The following is a 22,461-nucleotide window of genomic DNA, read 5'->3' as shown; positions in this document are numbered from 1 at the left end:
GGGACTTGGCAGAATCGACACAGGGTCCTTGGAGGGGTCAGGAGCGGAGTTAGTAGGTACTGGCCGAGGGGGTAGTGCGGCGGCAAGCAGGCAGGTTCGGTGGCAGTCCTCTCCCACTCCCTGATCACCCCGGTCACCCAGTCGAGCTGAGGGTTGTGCCGGGCGGAGCCATGGGTAACCCAGGATGAGGGGTTGGCCTGGAGAGGGGAGCAGGTGAAACTGGATAGTTTCTTGATGGTTTCCGGACAGACCCATCGAGACCGGGGCCGTGACATGAGTGACCGATCCGAGTAAGTGTCCGTCCAGTGCCCGGGCAGGAATAGGAGGTGTCAAACGGAGGTTCTCCAGTCCCAGTTGGCGTGCCAGCTTGATGTCCATTATGTTGGCTTCGGCGCCAGAATCCACCAGAGCAGCCAGGGTGTGAGTTGAGTCAGGGAGGCGGAGGTGAACTTGCAGCAGGGGTTTGCGGTCGGAGGACTGGATGGTCATTGAACTCAACCGGACTCCCCCTATGCCCGGTGAGCTTCGGCCCTTTAAAGGGCAGGTTACCACACGATGTCCATCACCTCCACAATAGAGGCAGAGGTTTGAGGTGAAGCGTCGCTGGCGCTCTGCAGGAGTGAGAGAGGCTCGCCCAATCTCCATAGGCTCAGACTGATCAAGCTGAACTGGGTGAGTGGCAGTAGATGACAGGAGCCCAGTCGGATCTCTCCGAATGCCGGTAGTAGGTGGACCTTGGCGCCCCCTCTCACGACGACGGGTCTGTATCCCTCTGTCGATCCTGACAGTCAGTGCGATGGCTTCATCAAGAGTGGAAGGCAGTTCATGGGAGACCAACTCGTCCTTGATATAGTCAGCCAAACTATGGAAGAAACGCGTCCACCAACGATGGTGTGTTCCAAGAACTTCGTCTAGCCAGGGTTCGGAAGTCGATGGAATGGTCTGCGACTGTACGTCTGCCTTGTCGAATACTGAACAGTTCACGAGACGCCTCTGCGGTTGGGGAATCCAGGTCAAACACCTTCAGCATCTCCTCAGCAAACAGGTCGAAGGTTGCACATGCGGGGGTTTGACGTTCGAACTCTGCTGTTCCCCAGAGTCGAGCTCGGCCCGTCAGGTGAGTGATGGCATACCCAACTTTAGCCCCCTCCGTGGCGAAGGTCCTTGGCTGCAAGGAGAACTGAAGTCGGCAGCTAGTCAGGAATGGCCGGACCTGGGTTGAATCGCCGTTGAACCGCTCGGGGTTTCCAATCTTGGGTTCGAGCAGCGGCTGCAATGACCGGGGCAGGTAACTCGGGGGCAGGGCTGGTGGGCAGACTGGCTGGGGTCAGGTTGGTGAGGAGTTGAATGATCATGGCGAAGTTGTTGTTGCTGCTGCTGGGACTGCTGCTGGTGCTGCTGGAACTGCTGATGCTGTTGGTAGCCGGCCTGAAGCAGAGAGGTGATGTCGCCGCTCATGCGGCCTAGCCTCTCTCAGTGTGTTCCAGGCGTAGCATGGCGGTGGGTTGCTCAGGTTCTTCGGTTTCCATGTCGGGGGAAGTGTGCGCTGAGTCCATAATGGTCAGATCGTACTGTCACGATTCAGACAGACGACAAGGAGGACCACAATTGCGTCACACCAGAAAGTTTATTTAAACTTAAGGGGAAAGGGATGTAGGGGAGTGAGTGAAGGCTCCAGGGGTTATCCCGTCCGATGTGCTGGGTCTGTGCCTCCCCCAGTGGCAGCGATGCGTCCGATGACGCCCGGTGGTTGGTGGTCCAGAAGTCCTGGGGGGGGAGGAAACACAGACACAACGGGGCGGATGAAAACAGGCAGAAGTACAGTTCAAGGGAAATCCAAAATACGTAGTAGCAAGGCAGAAGGCTGGTCAGAGTTACCGGGATTGAAGAGTAGTCAGGAGTCGTAATGGCAGAAGCAGGTCTGGATCTCCTGAGGCAGAAGAGTATCCAAGAACAGGCAGGTCCGGGGTCACAAAACCAGGGTGAGCCAGAAGCGCGAGCAAACAGGTTCCGGGTGTGAGCTTTGCAGACGATCTGACACAGGAGAGCTGAAAGACAGGGCTATAAATACTGGGAGAGGTTAGTGGGTAATGCAGCGCAGCTGGCAGAGTAATTAGAGCCGAGCAGAGCAGGGACAGGTGGAGCTAGTTAGGCTGAGTAGAGAGAGAGTGGTGAGCAGAGTGGAAACAACTTAAGGTGGTAACCCAGTGGAGTGAGAGGGCTCATGACACTGTCGGGTTCACTTGGGACGACGATGTCTCAGTGATTTTCTTGAAGGTCCATGTCCCTAGAGTTGTAAAATGTGTGATAGCAGTACAGCGATGGTAGCTTTCTCTGTTATCACTCTTTCATTCATCCCTCCATCCCATTAATTTTTCTCATAGGGATTTTACCCTTTGACAAACAATGTCAGTATACAACAAGTTATTGCTCACGTATACCCTTTAATCATATAATTGGAAAGCTTAGATTCACAGCTATCCAACGTTTTTGGAATGTTCAGGTCATCAGAACTTTGACCTTTGACCTCTAGGGTACATATCAGAATTACCTGTATAAATTGCTTAAAAAAGGAAACCCCGATACATTTTAATCTTTGTTTGACAAGTGGTTCTGAAAGGTCATGCAATTACCTTTTCAAAATGATTCATACCATGGCATTGTTGAATACTCGTATCTGATTGGCTTGAAGTGTATCCTAGAGAGTGCATTATTTCCCTATAACGCATGGCATATCTGCACGTTAGAATTCAATGGCTATAGTTATTTCTTACTGTACATGTTTGAGCTGCTTTTGTTGAATTTTATTTTCATAATAGCAAGCTAGGACAAATGGTTTGGTTAGCTAAACTAGCAAGTATGTTTGGTTACCAAGGCCAGGGTTTCCCAAAGTCGGTTAGCATGCTTTGGGGGCATGATCTTTGACCCTCTAACTTTCTCAGTTCCTCACCTTTTCCCAATATGGCGGCAAACAACTCAATGGGGTCTTATTGGATCTATTACACATAGCTGTATGAGACATAAAAATGTAGTATGCCCAATAATATCTTAAAACGTTCATAGTGATGTAGAAAAAACAACCAAATGAGCCAGGAGTGCCAGATAAAGATGTTAAATTATTCACAGACTTGTGGTAAGAATGTGCCCCAAAAGCTGTCTGAATTGCTGATTTCTGATTTATAGCCTATATTCTTAACTTATCTTTAGATGAGAAAAGCTCTAATTAAGGTATTTACGTTCAAGTGCTCCAATCAGCTGCACACACACAGTAGTGCGTGACCATCAAAAGTGCAGTGAATTCTGTTATTAAAATAAGTGCTTTGTTTTATGCAACAATGTTTGATGATGGGCAAGACTCTCCCAAGTAACTTTTAATCCCCTTATACACCTCGACCTATGATCCTCATAAATAATGTTTCTATGGTCATGAGGGAAACCAAAGCCATGAGGACAGTGTTGCCATTAATGGCCAAAGGGACTTCCCTCTTGGGACAACAGTGTTAAATCAGAGCCACTAGGTCCTCTCCCTGCTGGATCAATGTCAGCACACATTTCAGATTTCTTTCCTGATGTGCACCAAGTTATCTGTGATTCAACTTTAATAGGTTATTTCACGTTATTGACAATGAAACGCACAGCTTTCACATTAGCCTACATTAGGATAAACATAATTAATATTGACAACACTGTCAGGGAAGGATGGTACACTGAGTGTACAAAACAAAAACAATTTCCTAATATTGAGTTGCACCCCCTTTTGCCCTCAGATCAGCCTCAAGTCGTCGGGCATAGACTCAACAAGGTGTCGAAAGCATTCCACAAGGATGGTGGCCCATATTGACTCCAATGCTTCCCACAGTTTTGTCAAGTTGGCTGGTAGTGGATCTCTACTCCGAATAGCTCGTTCCATCTCATCCCACAGATGCTCAATTAGATTGAGATCTGGTGACTGGGCAAGCCACTGCATTCTGCATTAAGCTAAAATCACTGTCATGTTCGTGGAACCATTCCTGGACAATCCTAGTCTTGTGGCATGGGGCATTACCCAGCTGAAAAAAATCTATTCTCAGATGGATACACTGCTGCCATTAAGGGATGCACCTGATTGGCAATGATGTTCAGATATCCTGTGGCATTCAAACGTTGCTCAACTTTTATCAAGGGGCCCAATGTGTGCCATGAAAACACACCCCACAACAACAACATCACACCACCACCGCCAGCCTGCAATGTTGACATGCGGCATGATGGATGCATGTACTCATGTGGTTTTCTCCATACCCTAGTCCTCCCATCAGCGTGAAACAGCAGGAACCGGGATTCATCAGACCAGGCAATGTTTTTCCTATTCTCCAGTGTCCAGTGTTTTCGTTCCTTAGCCCACTGCAACTGCAGTTTCTTGTTTTTTGCTGAAAGAAGTGGAACTCTGTAAGGTCGTTGGCTGCCATACCCCATTCGTGTCAAGGTACGACGAGTTCTGCATTATTTTATGGGTCTTTGGGCACCAATGTTGTACAGTCGTGGTCAAAGGTTTTGAGAATGACACAAATACAAATTTTCATAAAGTCTGCTGCCTCAGTTTTGATGATGGCAATTTGCCTATACTCCAGAATGTCATGAAGAGTGATCAGATGAATTGCAATTAATTGCAAAGTCCCTCTTTGCCATTAAAATGAACTTAATCCCCCCCAAAAACATTTCCACTGCATTTCAGCCCGCCACAAAAGGACCAGCTGCCATCATGTAAGTGATTGTCTCGTTAACACAGGTGAGAGTGTTGACAAGGACAAGGCTAGAGATCACTCTGTCATGCTGATTGAGTTAGAATAACAGACTGGAAGTTTTAAAAGGAGGGTGGTGCTTGACATCATTGTTCTTCCTCTGTTAACCATGGTTACCTGCAAGGAAACTCATGCCGTCATCATTGCTTTGCACAAAAAGGGCTTCACAGGCAAGGATATTGCTGCTAGTAAGATTGTACCTAAATTAACCATTTATCGGATCATCCAGAACTTCAAGGAGAGAGGTTCAATTGTTGTGAAGAAGGCGTCAGGGTGCCCAAGAAAGTCCAGCAAGCGCCAGGACCGTCTCTTAAAGTTGATTCAGCTGCGGGATCGGGGCATCACCAGTGCAGAGCTTGCTCAGGAATGACAGAAGGCAGGTGTGAGTGCATCTTCACGCACAGTGAGGCAAATACTTTTGGAGGATGGCCTGGTGTCAAGAAGGGCAGCAAAGAAGCCACTTCTCTCCAGGAAAAACATCAGGGACAGACTGATGTTCTGCAAAAGGTACAGGGATTGGACTGCTGAGGACTGGGGTAAAGTCATTTTCTCTGATGTATCCCTTTTCCGATTGTTTGGGGCATCCAGAAAACACCTTGTCCGGAGAAGACAAGGTGAGCACTACCATCAGTCCTGTGTCATGCCAACAGTAAAGCATCCTGAGACCATTCATGTGCAGTGTTGCTTCTCAGCCAAGGGAGTGGGCTCACTCACAATTTTGCCTAAGAACACAGCCATGAATAAAGAATGGTACCAACACATCCTCCGAGAGCAGCTTCTCCCAACCATCCAAGAAGAGTTTGGTGACGAACAATGCCTTTTCCAGCATGATGGAGCACCTTGCCATGAGGCAAAAGTGATAACTAAGTGGCTCGGGGAACAAAACATCGACATTTTGGGTCCATGGCCAGGAAATTCCCCAGACCTTAATCCCATTGAGAACTTGTGGTCGATCCTCAAGAGGCGGATGGACAAACAAAAACCCACAAATTCTGACAAATTCCAAGCATTGATTATGCAACAATGGGCTGCCATCAGTCAGGATGTGGCCCAGAAGTTAATTGACAGCATACCAGGGCAGATTGCAGAGGTCTTGAAAAAGAAGGGTCAACACTGCAAATATTGACTCTTTGCATAAACGTAATGTAATTGTCAATAAAAGCATTTGACACTTATGGAATGCTTGTAATTATATTTCTGTCACAGTTCCCTCAGCCAGAACCCAAAAGCAGACCAGGACAAGGAGAGTTGAACGAAAGTGAGGGTTTATTCGGATACAAACAAAAGGTGCAGAATATTCCAGGGACAGAGCGGGCGGCGTGGATGAGTAGTTGGGGGTGCAGTGCAAGGTCCAGTGATGGCTCGGCAGCCGCCGACCATCAGGCAGAGGTGGGGTGAAGGTTCCGGACGTGTGACTGCAGGTGAAACAAAAACGGAGGTAAGGACACAAAACTCAACAAAGTACAAAACAACAAAAACTCACGCTAGATACTCTAACTGATACGCAGATACACCTACTGTTCATGGCTAACGATCCGGCAGGAACTGGATGTTGGGCCAGAGCCTAAGAAAGGTGCTGATTAGGCCCAGGTGTGCAGATTGCTAATGGGAAGCAGGTGCGGAAACCAGAGCGCTCCCCGGAGCGTTCCCGAACCCTCGGGAAACTGGAGATTACGACCAGGACCCGACTCAGACAGCCGGGATCGTTACAGTACCCCCTCCGACGAACGCCCCGGGCGGACTCCCCCGGAGCGCCAGGATGGAGGCGGTAAAGTCCCTGATGAGATCCGCATCTAGGACCTGTCGCCGCGGAATCCAACTCCTCTCTTCAGGACCATACCCCTCCCAGTCCACGAGATACTGGAAACCCCGGCCCCGCCGTCTGGAATCCATAATGCGACGCACCGTGTAGGCAGGACCACCTCCGATCATCCGAGGAGGCGGAGGAGGAGGCGGAGGAGGCAACAGAGGACTGAGGAAGACAGGCTTGAGGCAGGAGACATGAAAGGTGGGATGGACTCTGAGCGTCCTCGGTAGTTTGAGTCGCACTGCCACTGGATTGATCACCTTCTCCACCACAAACGGACCAATAAACTTCGGTAACAACTTCCTAGACTCAGTCCGTAACGGAAGATCCCGTGTGGCCAACCAAACCCTATCTCCGATGGTATAGGTGGGAGCGGGGGTCCGGCGACGATTCGCCTGGAGCTGATACCGGTCCGAACCTCTAAGGAGTGCCTTTCTGGCCCGATGCCAGGTCCGGTGGCAACGACGAATATGGGCCTGAACAGAAGGCACAGAGAGCTCCTTCTCCTGAGAAGGGAACAGGGGAGGTTGGTAGCCATACAGGCACTGGAAGGGAGACATCCCAGTGGCAGATGTAGGGAGAGTATTGTGGGCATACTCAACCCAAGGCAACTGAGAGGCCCAGGAGGTGGGGTTGGAAGAGACCAGACAGCGTAGCGTGGATTCCATCTTCTGGTTGGCTCTTCCGCCTGACCATTGGATTGGGGGGTGAAAACCAGATGTGAGACTGACTGTAGCTCCAATGGCCAAACAGAAGGACTTCCAGACAGCAGAGGTAAACTGAGGGCCACGGTCGGAAAACGCTATCACTGGGCAAACCGTGGACCCTGAAAACCTCCCTGACCAGGATCTCGGACGTCTCCGAGGCAGAGGGAAGCTTGGCAATAGGCACAAAGTGGGCGAACTTGCTGAATCTGTCCACGATAGTCAGAACGACCGTGTTCCCCTCAGAAGCGGGCAACCCAGTGACGAAGTCCAGGGCCAGATGCGACCATGGTCGCCGGGGAATAGGAAGGGGGTGAAGTAGTCCAGAGCTGGGCCGATTGGTACTCTTATTCTGCGCACACACTGGACAGGCAGCAACAAAACCCCCGAGTATCCTCGGCCATGGCAGGCCACCAAAAACGCTCTGCGAAGAAACGCCATTGTCCGAGCCACGCCAGGGTGACAAGCCATCTTACTGGCGTGGGACCATTTGAGGACAGCAGGACGAACCGACTCAGGCACAAACAACCGACCGGGTGGACCGTTACCGGGACCGGGCTGAGTCCGAAGGGCCGCCAGCACCTCCTCCTCAATCTTCCACATAACTGCTCCCACGACGCAGTTCCGGGGGAGAATTGTCTCGGTCTTGGACCCACTCTCTCCGTCTTGGAGAACATCCGGGACAAGGCGTCCGCCTTGCCGTTCTTAGATCCAGGTCGGAACGCCAGGACAAACTTGAATCGTCCGAAAAACAACGCCCACCTGGCCTGGACGGGAGTTGAGACGTTTAGCCGATTGCACGTAAGCAAGATTCTTGTGGTCAGTCCAGACAATAAACGGTTGCTCCGCCCCTCCAACCAGTGGCGCCACTCCTCCAAGGCAAGTTTCACCGCGAGAAGCTCCGGTTACCCACATCGTAATTCCTCTCCGCAGGCGAAAGGCGACGAGAGTAGTAGGCGCAGGGATGGAGTTTACTGTCCGTGGAGCATCGCTGCGACAGGATGGCGCCAACTCCCCACATCAGACGCGGTCCACTTCAACGACGAACTGACGGGGCCGTGTCCGGTTGAGAGAGAATCGGTGCGTTGGTGAATCGCCTCTTCAAATCCAGAAACGCTCGATCCGCCTCCGGATTCCACTTGAAGGTCCTGATACTGGAAGTCAAGGCAGTTAATGGAGCGGCCACACGGCTGTAATCCCGGATGAATCTGCGGTAGAAATTCGCAAACCCCCAAAAATCTCTGGAGCTGCAATCTCGTACCGGGCTGGGCCCATTCCAGAACCGCTCTAACCTTCTCCTGGTCCATCCTAATCTCTCCCCTGGAGATGATGTACCCGAGAAAGGATGTCGTGTGGGCGTGAAACTCGCACTTCTCGGCCTTCACGAACAGGCGATTCTCCAACAATCGCTGCAGAACCCGCCGGACATGCTGGACGTGGTCGGAAGGTTCCTTTGAGAAGATCAGAATGTCATCCAGGTAAACAAACACAAAGAGACCGATCATATCTCTCAGGACGTCGTTCACCATACTCTGGAATACCGCTGGAGCATTGGTCAGTCCAAACGGCATCACCTGATACTCGAAGTGACCCATCGGTGTATTGAAACCCGTCACAACCACTCGTCCCCTCTCTGATCCGGACCAGGTGATACGCATTGCGTAGGTCTAACTTGGTGAACACCGTAGCACCCTGTAAAGAGTCGAAGGCAGAACTCATCAAGGGCAGGGGATACTTGTTCTTGACCGTGATGTCATTCAACCCCCCCGATAATCAATACATGGTCGAAGAGAGCCATCCTTCTTACCCACAAAGAAGAATCCTGCCCCAGGGGTGATGACGAGGGACGAACGAGACCAGCAGCTAGGGACTCCTTGATGTAGGTCTCCAACGCCTCACGTTCAGGTCGGGAGATACTGTATAACCTTCCCTTGGGGTAGACAGCTCCAGGAACCAGGTTGATGGCACAATCATATGGTCGGTGGGGGGGAGTGACAGAGCCTTCTGCTTACTGAAAACTTCCCCAAATCGTGATATGTCTCGGGAACCAGGGACAAATCTGGAGGTTTAGCCTCAATCACCTGACTGGTAACCGAATGAGGGCAGGCAGTCTTGAGACAGTTAGCATGACAATCCAGGCTCCAACTCGTTACCTTGCCCGTCACCCAATCGAACGTGGGATTGTGTTCCTTCAGCCAGGGGTATCCAAGGACCAGAGGAACATGGGAAGACGGCAGAATGAAAAATGAAATCATCTCAGAATGATTCCCTGACAACCGCATCTTAACCGGTTCAGTCCTCATCGTGATACGTCGCTCAGACTACTGCCGTTCAGAGTGGTCGCCTAATGGCTTCGGCAATTGCGCCTGGAAAGCCCCAGCTGTTCCACCAACTCGGCATCAAGAAAGCTTCCATCGGCACCTGAATCGATAAAAGCGTTAGGCGCTAAGCTCTGATTCCTGTTCACAAGGGTAGCCGGGAAGCGGGGTCTGACAGAGGTACTGAGAGGTTGAAACTGGCTCGCTAAAAGTCCTCCCAACTTTAGCGAGCCGGGCAGTTTGACGACCGCAGGGAGCAAGTGGAGATGTAATGTCCCGAGCACCACAGTAGAGGCAGCAGTTGGTCCTACGTCTATGTTGACGCTCCTCCTTGGTTAACCCGTGCGCCCCCACTTGCATGGGTTCAGAATCGGGAGAGAGGACCTCTCCACTAATCCCTTGTGGAGGAGAATGATCGACGTGTTCTGGACCACCACCCGACCCGACTGGGAACTGAGAAGCTGATCGATTGGATGGACCCCATTGCTTCTCCCTCCTTCGCTCACGGACTCGATTATCCACCCGACAGACAAGGCTACCAAGCTGTCCAGGTCACTAGGCTCCGGATAGGAGATCAACTCATCCTTGAGCTGCTCCGACAGACCCTGGTAAAAGGCCGCTTGCAGAGACTCCTCGTTCCACCCACTCTCCACAGCCAACGTCTTGAACTCGATCACGAAGTCGGCCACGCTAGCGAGTACCTTGGTGAAGCGAAAACAGGCGCCTAGCTGCGTCCCTCCCTCGGACGGGAATGGTCGAAGAGCTTCTCAACTCGGCCGTGAACCCCTGGTATGAAGCAGCAGGGGTCTTGTTGCTCCCAAACGGCTGAAGCCCACTCCAGCGCTCGACCACGCAGCAACGCAATCACAAAGGCTATCCTAGCCTTGTCTGTAGCATAAGAGTAGGGCTGTAGATCGAACACTAATCCACACTGCATAAGGAAGGAACGGCATCTTCCCAGCTCCCCCTCATATCTATCCGCGCCGGAACCTCGGGCTCACGGAAGGACACAGCTCCAGAAGCGGCAGGCGGGATGGGTGAAACCGGTGTGGATCCTCCACCGGAAACTTGCGCTGGTCCTGGACCTCCGTCAGACCGGTAGAGAGGTTCCGAACTGCCAACGCGATCTCCTGTAGTACCGTGCATGATGGCCCAACATCTTCTCCTGCTGGGTGATGGCATGGCGAACGGAGTCCAGGTCCGCTGGGTTCATAATTGGCCGGATCGTTCTGTCACAGTTCCCTCAGCCAGAACCCAAAAGCAGACCAGGACAAGGAGAGTTGAACGAAAGTGAGGGTTTATTCGGATACAAACAAAAGGTGCAGAATATTCCAGGGACAGAGCGGGCGGCGTGGATGAGTAGTTGGGGGTGCAGTGCAAGGTCCAGTGATGGCCTCGGCAGCCGCCGACCATCAGGCAGAGGTGGGGTGAAGGTTCCGGACGTGTGACTGCAGGTGAAACAAAAACGGAGGTAAGGACACAAAACTCAACAAAGTACAAAACAACAAAAACTCACGCTAGATACTCTAACTGATACGCAGATACACCTACTGTTCATGGCTAACGATCCGGCAGGAACTGGATGTTGGGCCAGAGCCTAAGAAAGGTGCTGATTAGGCCCAGGTGTGCAGATTGCTAATGGGAAGCAGGTGCGGAAACCAGAGCGCTCCCCGGAGCGTTCCCGAACCCTCGGGAAACTGGAGATTACGACCAGGACCCGACTCAGACAGCCGGGATCGTTACAATTTCAGTATACCATAGTAACATCTGACAAAAATATCTCATAACACTGAAGCAGCGAACTTTGTGAAGACCAATACTTGTGTCATTCTCAAAACGTTTGACCACGACTCTACTGGACTGTCAGTAGACTAACTGTGGCCTGTGTGTTGCTCTACACAATTTGTGTCAGCCTCCTTTGTCCTCTTTCATCAATGTCCCGTTTTCGACCACTGGCCTGCCATTGGCTGGATGTCATTTGGGTGGTGGACCATTGTTGATACACACGGGAAACAGTTGAGTGTGAAAAACACAGCAGTGTTGCATTTCTTGACACACTCAAACTGGAGCGCCGGGCACCTACTACCATACCCCGTTCAAAGGCACTTAAAAATGTTGTCTTGCCCATTCACCCTCTGAATGCCACACATAAACAATCCATGTCATAATTGTCTCAAGGCTTAAAAATAATTATTTAACCTGTCTCCTCCCTTCATCTACACTGCTTGAAGTGGATTTAACAGGTGACATCAATAAGGGATCATAGCTTTCACCTGGATTCACCTTGTCAGTCTGTCACGGAAAGAGCACGTGTTTCTAATGTTTTGTACACTCAGTGTATAAAGAAACAACAAATACAGCTGTAGTTACAAGACTGCTCTTAAAGCTGGAAAGGTTGCTTATGTGACTCACTTCGAAGCTCTGCTTATTCCAGCTGTAGACTTTAATCAAGGGGTTGTGTCCCAAATGGCACAATATTCCCTATATAGTGCACTTTTGACCAGGGCCCATGGCTTATAGGGTGCCATTTGGGACAGACCCCAGGGGAAAGGTGTAGGTCAGGCAGAAGACAAAGGGACATGAAGAGTAGATCAGACCACAGCCAAGAGAGACACAGTCCGGCCCTGTCTGGACCACCGAGGAACCAACTGACCAGTCATGGTCAGAGTGAATTTGGAATGTACAATGTCGAGGGGTCCAGTCATGTAATCTGCTGCACCACCCGAATTATTCAGTTTCCCAATGTTTACTTTAAATTGTGTAAATGTGTGTATATCCACAAAATGTATATATTCATTTGTAATATGGCATGACTGGAGGAGGAAAAAACATGAATAAATAGACAGTGTAGCCATATCATATTGGAATCTAAGAGGAAGTAATTTGGTGCTTTTAAGTGCAGTTGATTACGCTAATGTATTCCCTGCACCTCAGTCATGTCATAAGTAAAATTTACTAGCAGGATGACAAAATGAGAGGTTGCAAATCAAGCACTGGGAAATAAAATCAGATGACATTTCTCTGCACCTGAAGGTTGAGTGGTTTGTCAACATCACGTCTCCACACAACCTGCTAGTCTGGCACACAGGGAAATTGTCTGTCTGGAAAGATTAGGCCATGTACAGAAATATAAATATATCAATGATCATGAAAATCTTGGCATAACTTGTGATTTATTCAAGGTACTGTAAAACCTTGTTCAAGTAACTAGGCTACCTTTAGACATGATTTATTTACTTTATTTGAATATATTCATTCCTTAATTAACTAAAGTACCGTCAAAGGTTATTTCCATTTTTATTTTTTCCCCAGTCAACATAACAGATGTCCATTTACACCAGTGCAAAGTTTGCATCTGATATTCTAAGTTAGGGGGGATGCCCTTCTAAATCATCCCACTATGGTGGATGCCCTTCTGAGCTAAATCATCCCACTATGGTGGATGCCCTTCTAAAACTCAAAGGTGCAAACTTTGTACTAGTTTAAATGCTTAGTAAATCAGGCCTAATGTTTTCTAGAGTCTATATATAGCAATATAGGGAACCATACCACAGGCTTTAACAAACCTCTCTCACAGGAAAAGTGATTCTAGTAGTGGTCCTCTTCAGGACACTTATGATCTGAGTGATCAAGACAGAATTTCACACCTGACTGTCATGCCACTGTAGGTCCTACCTGGATTGCATATATTTTTTGAGCAATAGTGGCAAATATGCAAAAAGGTATAAAATGGGCACAGAAAAGGAGATACAATGTTTGAAATTCCGCTCTATAATTTATGCAAGTGTGGGGCCAGGCCACCCTCGAAAGATCAACAAGGGGCCGAGCCAAGTGTGTGACATTAGACATAATTCAGAACACGGGCCAATTGTCCAGCCAAGCAGATATACCAGGCACAGACAATGCCTCATGCAGATACAGATAGTGCTGGGGGTAGATATGTACCGTGACATTTGTGCTCCTTGTCATTTCCTGTCACTGAATGGTAGCCCAAGTGATCACTGCTATTTCCATACAAATCGCAGCCACAATGGTTTCTACATTTTAAATATCTTTCAAATGTAAACATACGGTCTCTTCCAAAGTATATAAGCAATACTGGTTAAAGAATATGACAGGCACGCATCCATTAACTGGTGTGGTCTAAAAGCAGGCTTGATAAATTTTTCACAAGCATTTCCACTAATGTATTCGGCGAATTGAAAACAGAGCAAAAACAGCTCTCACGGCTGTCTCCACTGAAGAAAGGAAAGAGTACTTACTGTACAGTGCATCTTTGGTCAGTAGCTTTCATCATCAGCACCTAGGTTATGTCCCAAATGGCACCCCATTCCCTATATAGAACATTACTTGGTGCACTATTCCCTTTATATAGTGAACAAAAATATAAACGCAACATGTAAAGTGTTGGTCCCATGTTTCATGAGCTGAAATAAAAGATCCCAGAAATTTTCCATATGCACAAAAACATTATTTCTCTCAAATGTTGTGCACAAATTTGTTTACATCCCTGTTATTGAGCATTTCTACTTTGCCAAGATAATCCATCCACCTGACAGGTGTGGCATATCAAGAAGCTGATTAAACAGCATGATCATTACACAGGTACACCTTGTGCTGGGGACAATAAAAAGGCAATCTAAAATGTGCAGTTTTGTCACATAACACAATCCCACAGATGTCACAAGTTTTGAGGGAGTGTGCAGCCGCCTCCAACGTCGCTATAGAGAACTTGGCAGTACGTCCAACCGGCCTCCGCAGACCACGTGTAACCACGCCAGCCAACGACCTACACATCCAGCTTCTTCACCTGCGGGATCGTCTGAGACCAGCCACCCGGACAGCTGATGAAACTGAGGAGTATTTCTGTCTGTAATAAAGCCCTTTTGTGGGGCAAAAACTAATTCTGATTGGCTGGGCCTGGCTATAAGGAAATCAGTCAATTGAAATAAATAAATTAGGCCCTAAACTATGGATTTCACATGACTGGGCAGGGGCGCAGCCATGGGTGGGCCTGGGAGGGCATATGCCCCACCCAATGGCTGCGCCCCTGCCCAGTCATGTGAAATCCATAGTTTAGGGCCTAATTTATTTATTTCAAATGACTGATTTCCTTATATGAACTGTAACTCAGTAAAATCGTGGAAATTGTTTTATGTTGCATTTATATTTTTGTTCAGTATAGTTCATTACTGCTCACACATAGGGAATAGGGTGGCATTTGAGATGCAGCCCTACTGTATTCAGACGGAGAGCGCAAACACTGTTTTTCAAAACATACTGTAGGGTCCAAAATTATTGACACCCTTGATAAAGATTAGCAATAATGACTGTATAAAATTAATAATTCAAATACTGAGCTATATTGTACGTTACATACAATGGGGAGATTATATTATTTTATACTTCTACAATTGCTCAGAGAAAGATTTTGTTTAACAAGTAATACTTTTTTTCTCAAAAAGGTAGGGGTTAAAATAAGACACCCCTAAATATTCCTAGAAATAAATAGTCAAATGTTTAGTATTTGGTCCCATATTCCTAGCACGCAATGACATCAAGCTTGTGATTCTACAAACTTGTATGCATTTGCAGTTATTTTTGGTTGTGTTTCAGATTATTTTGTGCCCAATAGAAACAAATGGTAAATAATGTATTGTGTCATTTTGGTGTCACTTTTATTGCAAATAAGAATAGAATGTTTCTAAACACTTCTACATTAATGTGGATGCTACCAAGATTACGGATAATCCTGAATGAACTGTGTATAATGATGGGGGTGAAAGTTAGAGGGTCAAAAATCATACCCCACAAGACATGCTAACATCCCCTGTCATTGGTAATGGTGAGAAGTTAGCATGTCTTGGGGTTATGATCTTTGACCCTCTATCTTTCTCACGCATCATTATTCACGATTCATTCAGGATTATCCGTAATTGTGGTAGCATCCACATTAATGTAGAAGTGTTTTAGAATTCTATTAGTATAAAATAATATAATTTCCCCATTATTTTGAGCATACAATATAGCTCTGTATTTGATTTATTTATTTTATACACTCATTATTGCTCATCTTTATCAAGAGTGTAAATAATTTCGGACCCCACTGTATAGAGAATGCCAAATGTATTTTCAGCCCACTATTGTATGAGGTTTGGAAATGGCTACTCATGGTTCATTACTTAATAGTACTAGACCATTGGAGCACACTTTACATGTAAATGAGGAAAAGTCACCTATATTGACTGAGTTCGACCAACAACTCTGTTTCTACAAATAGAAATGTTGCTCTAGACTAGAATCAAACTCGAACCTGGCTCTGGCAGCATCAACAAATGCAGCAGAGACCAAAACACAGCAACCATATAATTAGTCACACTAGGCTTAAGGCCTGGGAAGCAATCTGACTGAAGGATGTATCGATCCATGGAAGGGGAGGGCCAGTTGGGGGTTATTATCAATCTTGTTGAACCAAGTCCTTCAGCCTGTGATGAAACGTGTGTGTACACACAAGCACGCACGCATGCACACACATTAACACCACCAACAGCTTGGTGTACTACTTGTCAAAAGGAGACAAATGTATGAGTAGAAGACACACAGGAGTTAGAAGGGGGTTAGCTGCACCAGAGCATTAGAAGCCTTTATTGTGGCGTTAGAAGCCATCCCCAAGCTCTAGCTTCTCCTCATATACAGCCTAGTGCTCCAAACCTTGCAGAGGTAAGATGTTTTAAATCTGCTCAGGAATTATAAAAAAGCCAAATCCTTTAAGAAAATAAACAGTTTGGTTTTGTATTATACAGTAGCTGGTGACAGGTTGGACTTATCTGATTAGATGTTGATGATGCATATCGAGTAAAGCAGCCGACCAATTTGACTAATTCATCTCCAGTGAGCGTGGCAGAGTGGAGGAGGAGGACAGTGTGTGGGACAGGGCTGGAATAGGTTACACCTACAGTACTCTTTGCGTATCCCCCATCAGAGAGCAGTGGTCACCACCTCCCGAGTGGTGCAGGGGTCTAAGGCACTGCATCGCAGTGCTAGCTGTGCCACTAGAGATCCTGGTTCGAATCCAGGCTCTGTCTTGGCCGGCCGCGACCAGGAGACCCATGCGGCGGTGCACAATTGGCCCAGCGTCGTCCAGGGTAGGGGAGGGAATGGCCGGCAAGGATATAGCTCAGTTGGTAGAGCATGGTGTTTGCAACGCCAGGGTTGTGGGTTCGATTCCCACAGGGGGCCAGTATAAAAAAAAAAAATCATAATGTATGCACTCACTAACTGTAAGTCGCTCTGGATAAGAGCGTCTGCTAAATGACTGATTAAAAAAAGAGCAGAATGATACAGGATCACCGGAAGTATTTCTTTACACATGGAGGAGCAATAGCTATAAAGACTGTGCATTAGAGGGAAAAACAGATGTACATTTGTGGTCTCCCTAGCTGCTCATAACCTAACTAAAGATGGCTCTGAATTCAGAGTGGGTCTGTACATCAGATGTGGAGTAGCATGGTAAGCTGTGGAGAGAGAGGCCCACAGCAGTGGAACTGGACGGTTAATTGACAGGCTGTTTCAGATGAAGCTCCAGAAAGGCGGTCACTTTCACGGTCCCCAGTCCTCCGTCAGGGTGCTGGACGGATGGGGGGGGGACCTGAACCCACTGGGGGACCTGATGTCATTCACACACTCCGCTCATTTGCAGCACTCACTCCAAGACAAGAGAGACATGCCACACCGGGAGAGAGTGGGTGCCAGCCACACAGAGTCAACACAGAGCACCTGTTCATGGGAAAACATTTCACAGGACGACACAAAGGAATCAGATATAAAGAGTGCCTACTTTTGTTGTTGACTTGTGAGTTTTTGCCGATAGGAAATTCACTAGAGCTTAGCAATAACAAGCTGTAGGTTAATACAAGCTGGCTCAAAGCCACATAGTGTATGGACAAAGCCCCAGATCTCTAGTTAGGCAGATGTCTGCCTTGGTAAGGATCAACAACAGCATCACCATACATGCTTGCCTAGCCATTCTGCATACTATTGATTTCATTATCCTTGCTCCAACACTTCTGATTTGATTGAAATAGATGAGGTAGAGGAGATCAAGAACAGTTAACCATTCAGGATCACGTTGTTAAATATTCAATGATCTATTAAAACACACCAGCCTCTCAACAAGGACTTACACACCAGCCTCTCAACAAGGACTTACACACCAGCCTCTCAACAAGGACTTACATACACGCCTCTCAACAAGGACTTACACGCCAGCCTCTCAACAAGGACTTACACACCAGCCTCTCAACAAGGACTTACACATCAGCCTCTCAACAAGGACTTACATACCCGCCTCTCAACAAGGACTTAACAGAAATGACAAATTGCAGAGGGGGACCTTTAATTGTGTCTGCGTTAACCCAGGTTTCATAGATTGCTAACATCATATGAATATATGCAGAAGGGATCTGTCCTTAATGCGAGATAAATCTGATAATACAGCTGCAAACAGAGCCGACCGAGAGAGCAAACAAATCCAAAATATCCTCTTTAAAATGCCAAAGGGCTCTCTGCACATGCTGCGGAGACGGATCTACACGATAGCACAACACAATGAAAGAACAATTATCCTGTAGGTTAAAAAAACTGGGAATAAAATATTTATTCATGGCATGTTGGGTCAGCTCTATCCGGTGCTAAAATAATCAGAGTCAATATGATTTTTAATTATACCAAATGGTATAAAATGCTAGTCAAACAATGAGGACAATCTGCCTAATGAAGGGAAACAAATCCTTCTGATATGTAATTATGTACGACGGCGTCCTAAAATAGATCAGCCATTTGTTTTCCTATTTGTTGACCAGTCAATACATTCTTAAATTCAATATAAACATCAAGACCTACTTGGAAAACAGGTTGTTGAATTGAATAGGGACCGGGAATGGCTAACGTTGCGTTACATCTGTAAAACATAAAATACGACTACGCTAGTAGCTGCATTTTTCTTAGCATTTTCTTTTCAATGCAAAAGAACAGCAAAAAATACACCAATCAATCTTGTGAAAAACAGGTCCACGTCTATCCAAGGTGTTTCTGACGATAGGGTTCCACAGAGCTACTGTGTTTGGATGACAAACACACAAGTTTTGAACTAAGCTTATTTTTCTTTGACAATCATTTCACTCTTAGGGACCAGAATGTAAAATAAATTGCTATGTATCGCTATCTTGTTGGGGTCTTGAGTGCCTCAAGCGCAAATGCATGGTTTGAATTCCTTTTTCCCTTTCCAATTATTGCATTTCAAAGCACATGATTCAGACTCACAGTGTGTCACACCATGTAACTTGAGAACACTAAAGTGTTTTGTGAGAGACCAGTTGAAAAATATCCTAATAAAATATCAGTTTCAAGGTAATAAAGACAGACAGAATGTTTCTATAGGTACAAATAGTGAAATGACAAATGCCTTGGAATGAGACTACTCATCAGACACTTTTCCCCAGAGCAACATCTCCGTCATTACCTAAACAAAACATCTGGAAACCTCTGAATGATCCATTGAAAATCACAACCCTGAGCAAAAGGCCTTCCCGATATATGCAAATCACTAAGGAACATAATAAAGAGTGTGTGTTTAATAGCATCTCGCCTGTAATAACAATGCTTCTACTGAGTTAGTTTAATATTCAGCCTTAGCTGCATACTGTGGTTCACACTTCTGTTGCTCCATGCTCCTCAGAGGCACGCACACATGAAAAGAGGAGTACATGCCGTGTGAGAGAGACTGTGGCTGGGTTTAACACCCGTTAGCTAGCTAGCGCACATCCCTCCCATCCTATCCCTGCCTGCCCTCACCCAGAGCTCCCAACCCAGGAAGGCTGGCTCCTCACACGGACGCTCCCTCCCAGTTGTGCGGCCTTTGGGGGTGGAATAAATGACTTGTCATGCGTGGAGGCAGTAGGAAGCCTGTAACAAATCTAACTGACAGCCCCCGAAATGCAGATCACATAGCTGACAGAGAGAAAACAGCAACTTTAGGAACTTTCAACGGGATCTTAATCTGTGCTGAAGTCACTCCCCATCCCGGGGAACTAGCGAGGTTTCAACAGCTGACACAGGACAGCCCCGTTCCTGGATGTCACAATCTTCCCCTAATTAATGTACTTAGAGAGAAGGGACTGTCAAAGTGTCATAGGACATTCTCATCAACTGGTGTAGCAATAGCTTGAACCCAAGCACATTGCAAACTTTTGGAATCGCATCTCCACAGTATTTTGCCATCTTTACCCGTCATTTTATTATTATTTTAGCATGATGAAAAAAAGAGAAATCTACAGGGATCTTACTATATGTCAGGGGCAATAACATGTCATTATGTGAGTGATTCTTTTGAAGATCAGAAGTACTACATATAGAAACAAGCTGCAAATACATTGCAACAGTCACAGAAATAAGGGAGGATAAGTCATTATTTCCTTGGTCTGTAACATGGCAGATCAAAGGGTAATACTGTTTAATCACCATGATAAGAGATAATCCTTGGGTCTCAGGAAAGTGAGCATATCAATGTTCAACACACCCTATTAAGACTTGACACCAGTCCTTTATCATCACTAAAGCCATTGCATATTCCTGTTCCTCCTGGAGAGAGGGAAAAAATCCATCTGCTATCAGGACTGTGGCTTTAATAAATAGTGCACAACAGACACAATACATAGACACCCACACACACACACATAATACACAGACACCCACACACACACACACACACACACACACACAGACAGAGGACCTTCCTGACCGGATGTGAGAGAAGACATTTTTTAATTCCTTTTAGTCAATCTGGCTAATGCAAAAATCATGTATGTCTGTCTCTAAATATTTAATCTTAACAGCAGTGAGATTGAAATACAACGTTGGAGGAACATTACTCCTTCCTTCCTGAAAGGTTCAAGAGCTGAGAGATCTAGGCAGCGGTTCCGCAATGCCAGAGAGACAAAGAGAGAGGGAGTAAGGGAAAGAGAAGTTCGCTTTTAAAATATGATTTTGTTGCCATGAACTCTCTCAGCTGCTGGCATCAGAGGCAGTACAAAATCACAGTTGTGTATTTGAAAAGTAAACAGTCAGGCGCAGCTTTCTTTTTTCCCATTAGGGGAGCCAGAGCAGTTGTTCCATGCCGTTACATTCTCAAACACTAGGAAATCATGAGAGAACTGTTGCTGCCCTGTGCATGATGAAAGCTAACTGACACAGAGCTCTGAATCCTATTTTTATAAGCTTGTCCCAGAAAAAGTACATGGCTCTTCAAGTAACACTAGAACAGAGAATTTAAATTACACTAATTACACTTTAAAATATTTTGCTGACTTCAACAGTTTCTTTTAGGCCTCCAGGTGTTTTGGAAAAACAAGAAAAGTGCTATATCACAAGGAACTGTGTTTCATAAAATTCAGAATACATAAGAGCATGTATACTTATTTTTCTAATACCTTGTGTTTTCAGTATTTGAAATGTTTTAGTTCAGATGAACACTGAATTAAATTAAGTTATTTCTCAGAACAAGACACAAGCAAGTCAGCTAATTTGGGAAACTTTTCAATTTACCACAGAGAAGTCTTCGGCAGAGCAGTTCTGTCCACTGAAGTTGCAGCTCTTCAGCATCTCATCCAGCTGATGTCCCGTCCGGTTGAAGATGTCCTGCATATCCGGTGCAGGATAGTCCAAATCAGTGGGCTTGTGGCCATCCCGGTTTTTTGGCGGTAGACCTGTGAGGTTAGCCAGGTGGTAGATGTCAGCGTCGGTGAGAGCAGAGAAACGAAAGCGGTTGATGTTGCAGATGGTCACAGCGGGAAAGACCATCTCGGGACTTGCTTCCTCATTCAAAGCCGTGACGTGAGGGTGCTCCAGGTAAGAGACGGCACACTTTGCTGCCTGGTACAAAAAGAGTGCCAGAGAAGCCAAAAGGGCAAGTGCCCAGAGGGTCTGCCGAATGCCCAGGCGCCCCGAGACAAAGATGTGGTTAATCCCGTGGAGAGAGCTGGAGTTGGCGAAGCCGACCAGGTCCTTAGCTGGAGGTGTGCAGCTCTCCTCAATCAGGCTCTCTTTGTCCCCATCCTGTTTGCCTTTCTGCTTCTCATCCTCCTCTGCAAATTTGATTTTGCAAACAAATTCGATCGGCATGTGGGCAGCCAGGTCTGCGTTTGGGGTTGTTTTGATGACAGCTATCAGCCCTGATCCACTTGTCCCGTCTTCCCTGGCTGTTGTTCTCAGAACAGATTATAACTCCACAAAGAAGAAAAAAAGGCAGGAGAGAGTTGCTGTTGCTGCTGCTTCTGCTGTTAATGCTGCTGCTACTGACTGCCACTGCTCGTAGTGACTAGTGCTGCTGTGTTGCTGCTGCTCGGGATGCTTGTCTCAGTACTTGATCAGCTGGCAGAGTCTTGCTTATCAGCAGTAATGCAGCTGTCAAAAAACACCCTTGCTCTCCGTTTCAGACCCATAGTAGAAAACGCAGCATTTTGAGTAGAGCTAAGAGGCATGGGGCTACTTAATGATTCATGAGAAGGCAGCATTGTGACTATTTCCTCCTCACTGGCGCGAGCTGTAACTTCCCCCGTCGTATGTCCCTGATCTTTCCATAGCCTGCTCCTGCTTAATCCACTTGTTTGAAACGCTGTCTTACTCCTTGACCGTAATAAGTTGGTGTCAAAGGTTGTTCTGCCAAACATCTGGTGCTTGATGTGAATTTCAGTGGGTCACTGATTTTTAATGCCACCTCCCTCGGGTCCCCAGAAAATGCCTAATTTGAACAATAATGAGGAGTGAGAGAAGTAGAAACGAGCACCAGGTAACTC

General features: G+C 46.9%; 1 protein-coding gene across 2 annotated transcripts in view; it reads right to left on the bottom strand.

Moving 5' to 3' along the window:
• LOC121551620 (acid-sensing ion channel 4-A) overlaps positions 1–22,185 on the bottom strand; it is a 174,036-nt gene extending 151,851 nt beyond the window's left edge. For both annotated transcript variants that reach the window (XM_041864327.2, XM_041864335.2), the window contains exon 1: positions 21,212–22,185. In XM_041864327.2, the coding sequence (XP_041720261.2) occupies positions 21,212–21,787 (576 nt within the window). In that variant the 5' untranslated portion in view covers positions 21,788–22,185. The remainder of the gene's footprint in view (positions 1–21,211) is intronic.
• Positions 22,186–22,461: the final 276 nt, after the last annotated feature.

This window comes from Coregonus clupeaformis, chromosome 4 (assembly GCF_020615455.1).
Source record: "Coregonus clupeaformis isolate EN_2021a chromosome 4, ASM2061545v1, whole genome shotgun sequence".
NCBI classification, from domain to species: Eukaryota; Metazoa; Chordata; class Actinopteri; order Salmoniformes; family Salmonidae; genus Coregonus; species Coregonus clupeaformis.
The sequence above is the reverse complement of the archived record's forward strand: the minus strand, read 5'-3'. Positions and strand labels throughout refer to the sequence as shown.